The 2,391-nt window shown below is 23.8% G+C and overlaps 1 protein-coding gene across 1 annotated transcript; it reads right to left on the bottom strand.

The window, feature by feature from the left end:
* Positions 1-207: 207 nt before the first annotated feature.
* On the bottom strand, positions 208-2,111 carry PGSY75_0008300 (tryptophan/threonine-rich antigen; the record flags this gene model as incomplete). The annotated part of the gene is made up of 2 exons (XM_018783219.1): positions 208-1,851; positions 1,935-2,111. The coding sequence occupies 2 exons, from the start codon at positions 2,109-2,111 to the stop codon at positions 208-210; spliced, it is 1,821 nt and encodes a 606-aa protein (XP_018638998.1).
* Between the last annotated feature and the right edge of the window lie 280 nt (positions 2,112-2,391).

Below are 2,391 nucleotides of genomic sequence, written 5' to 3'. Positions count from 1 at the left end.
AACTTTATGAAAAATAATATATTATTTACAATATAGAAATATTATATTTAATATTTATGTTTAATAAATTTACATAACAAAAATGTCTTATTAAATAAATAAATATATAAATATATATATATATATATATATGTATTTTTATTTTTATTTATTTATTAACTATAACATTGATTCATTATAAATGAATATATATTTTTATGTATTTTATTAAATTTGAACATTAATTTCATTTCCGTCATCATCAACCGTTCTTACTTTTGTCTTTGCTTTTGCTTTTCCTCCTTTTTTTTCTGCTTTTAGTTCTGTTGTTGATTCTATGTCGAGGTTAATTATTTGTGCTACTTTTTGGTCTATCATTTGTCTTACTTCTTGATCTAATGAATGTCTTACTTTTTGATCTGTTGTTTTTCCTACATTATAGTTTGTTGTTTTAACTAGATTAACATCTCCCGTTTTGTCTGCATTTGAATCTGACGTTTTGGCTGCATTCAGATCTACTGTTTTTTCTGCATTTGAATCTGACGTTTTGGCTGCATTCAGATCTACTGTTTTTTCTGCATTTGGATCTGATGTTTTGGCTGCATTAAGATCTACTGTTTTTTCTACACTCAAACCTTCCGTTTTTTCCACATTAACACTTAATGTTGTTTCTCCTTTTTGTTCTTGGTTTTCATCAATATTTTTATATTCGCTTTTATCTACTTCCACGATTGATTCCAAATCACTTTTATAATTAAATAGTGGGAAATATTTCAATATTTTTTTTTTTCTTAATTTGTTCATACTATCTATATTATCCCCAAATTGTTGTTCTAAACTTTTTCTTTGAGAAGTATATGTTTTCCTTTCATTAATCCAAACGTTCCATTGTTTATCTCTTATCCATTTTTCTATAAAATTTTGGGACCATTCATTAAAATTAGCTAATCTATTTTTCTTCCATTTGATCCATTTTTTCCACTTATTATATATATTCATATTTTCTTTCAATTCGACCCAATGTTTCCATTCGAGTTTTTCTCTTGTAACCCTTTCTTTCCATTTAAGCCATTCTTTTCTATCTTTATGATTTAATATTCTAATTTGATCCGTATCTTCTATGAGTGACCATTTTTCATCTTCTTCTCTTCTCCATTCATTCATTAACCATTCAAGAATTTTCATATTTTTCCATTGTATCCATTGTTTGACAAGCCATGATTTTAAATATCCTTCACTTTCTTCTAACCATCTTTTAAAATCTTGTAACATGAATTCTTTTCCTTCTGTTTTCATCCATTTTTCCCATTGTTTTTCATTCCATGTATGAGAATCTTTAAATAAATTTGAACCATATTCTTCATCTATATCTTTACTATAATTTGTCCATTTACTATCCATATGTTTTAACCATATATCATATTCCTTATTTTTACCTTCAAGCCATTTATTTTTTTCTCCTTCCAACCATAATTTTAAAAGTTGCCATTCTTCTTCTGTTTGATCCATCCATTTAATCCACTCATTTTTTTTCCAATCATCTAATTCTGCTACACTTTCTTCATCAGAAGATAATAGGTTACTTTCATTATCACATTCATCAGTCTCTTCAAATCCGTTATTTTTTCTTTTAATATTTTTTTCTTTTACATCATTACCTTTCTCATCAGAATTATTTGTAATATGTTTTTTTTTTCTTTTGGCTTTTTTATTATCAATATTAACATCTTCTTCTGCATCGCTCGAATCTGTTGATTCAGCATCAGCCAATTCTTTGGATTGGATCAATGCAGTTATTTTGTCTTTATTGTTTTTTTTTAAAATAAAGTTTTCAAAAAATTCTATGATCTTTTTCTTCTTATCTGTAAGAGCCTAAAAAGGAAGATAAAAAAAAATATATATATATATATATATATATGTATGTAATTATATATATGTATTTATATTAAACGTACCGGATGACACGATTTTATAAATATGAGAACAACTAAAAATATGGCAATTCCAATAAGAAATTTGATAAGTGATTTTCCGTGGCTCAAAAACTTATTCTCATTTTTTAAAAATGATAGTTGAGAAAAAAGATTTGTAGCCAGATCTTTGTTTATATTTTTAAACTGCTCTAAATTCATTTTATACTATTTTATAAAAACAAATTTCATTTCAAAAAAAAAAAAAAAAAAAAATTAAAAAAAATATATAATGTCTATGTAGTAAATTACAATATTTAATATAAATAAATTGTTACTGTTGCTTATTTTTTTTGGTAAAATATATAAAAGAATAATATATTAATTATATAACATATATATATATATATATGTATAAACTGTGTATAATTAAAAATATATATATTATATAAAACAAATTATTTTAGATCATTTATAATATTGTTTAAGAACAAAAAGAACC

The sequence above is a fragment of the Plasmodium gaboni genome, assembly GCF_001602025.1.
Source record: "Plasmodium gaboni strain SY75 chromosome Unknown, whole genome shotgun sequence".
NCBI classification, from domain to species: Eukaryota; Apicomplexa; class Aconoidasida; order Haemosporida; family Plasmodiidae; genus Plasmodium; species Plasmodium gaboni.
This window is presented reverse-complemented; position numbering and strand designations above follow the sequence as displayed.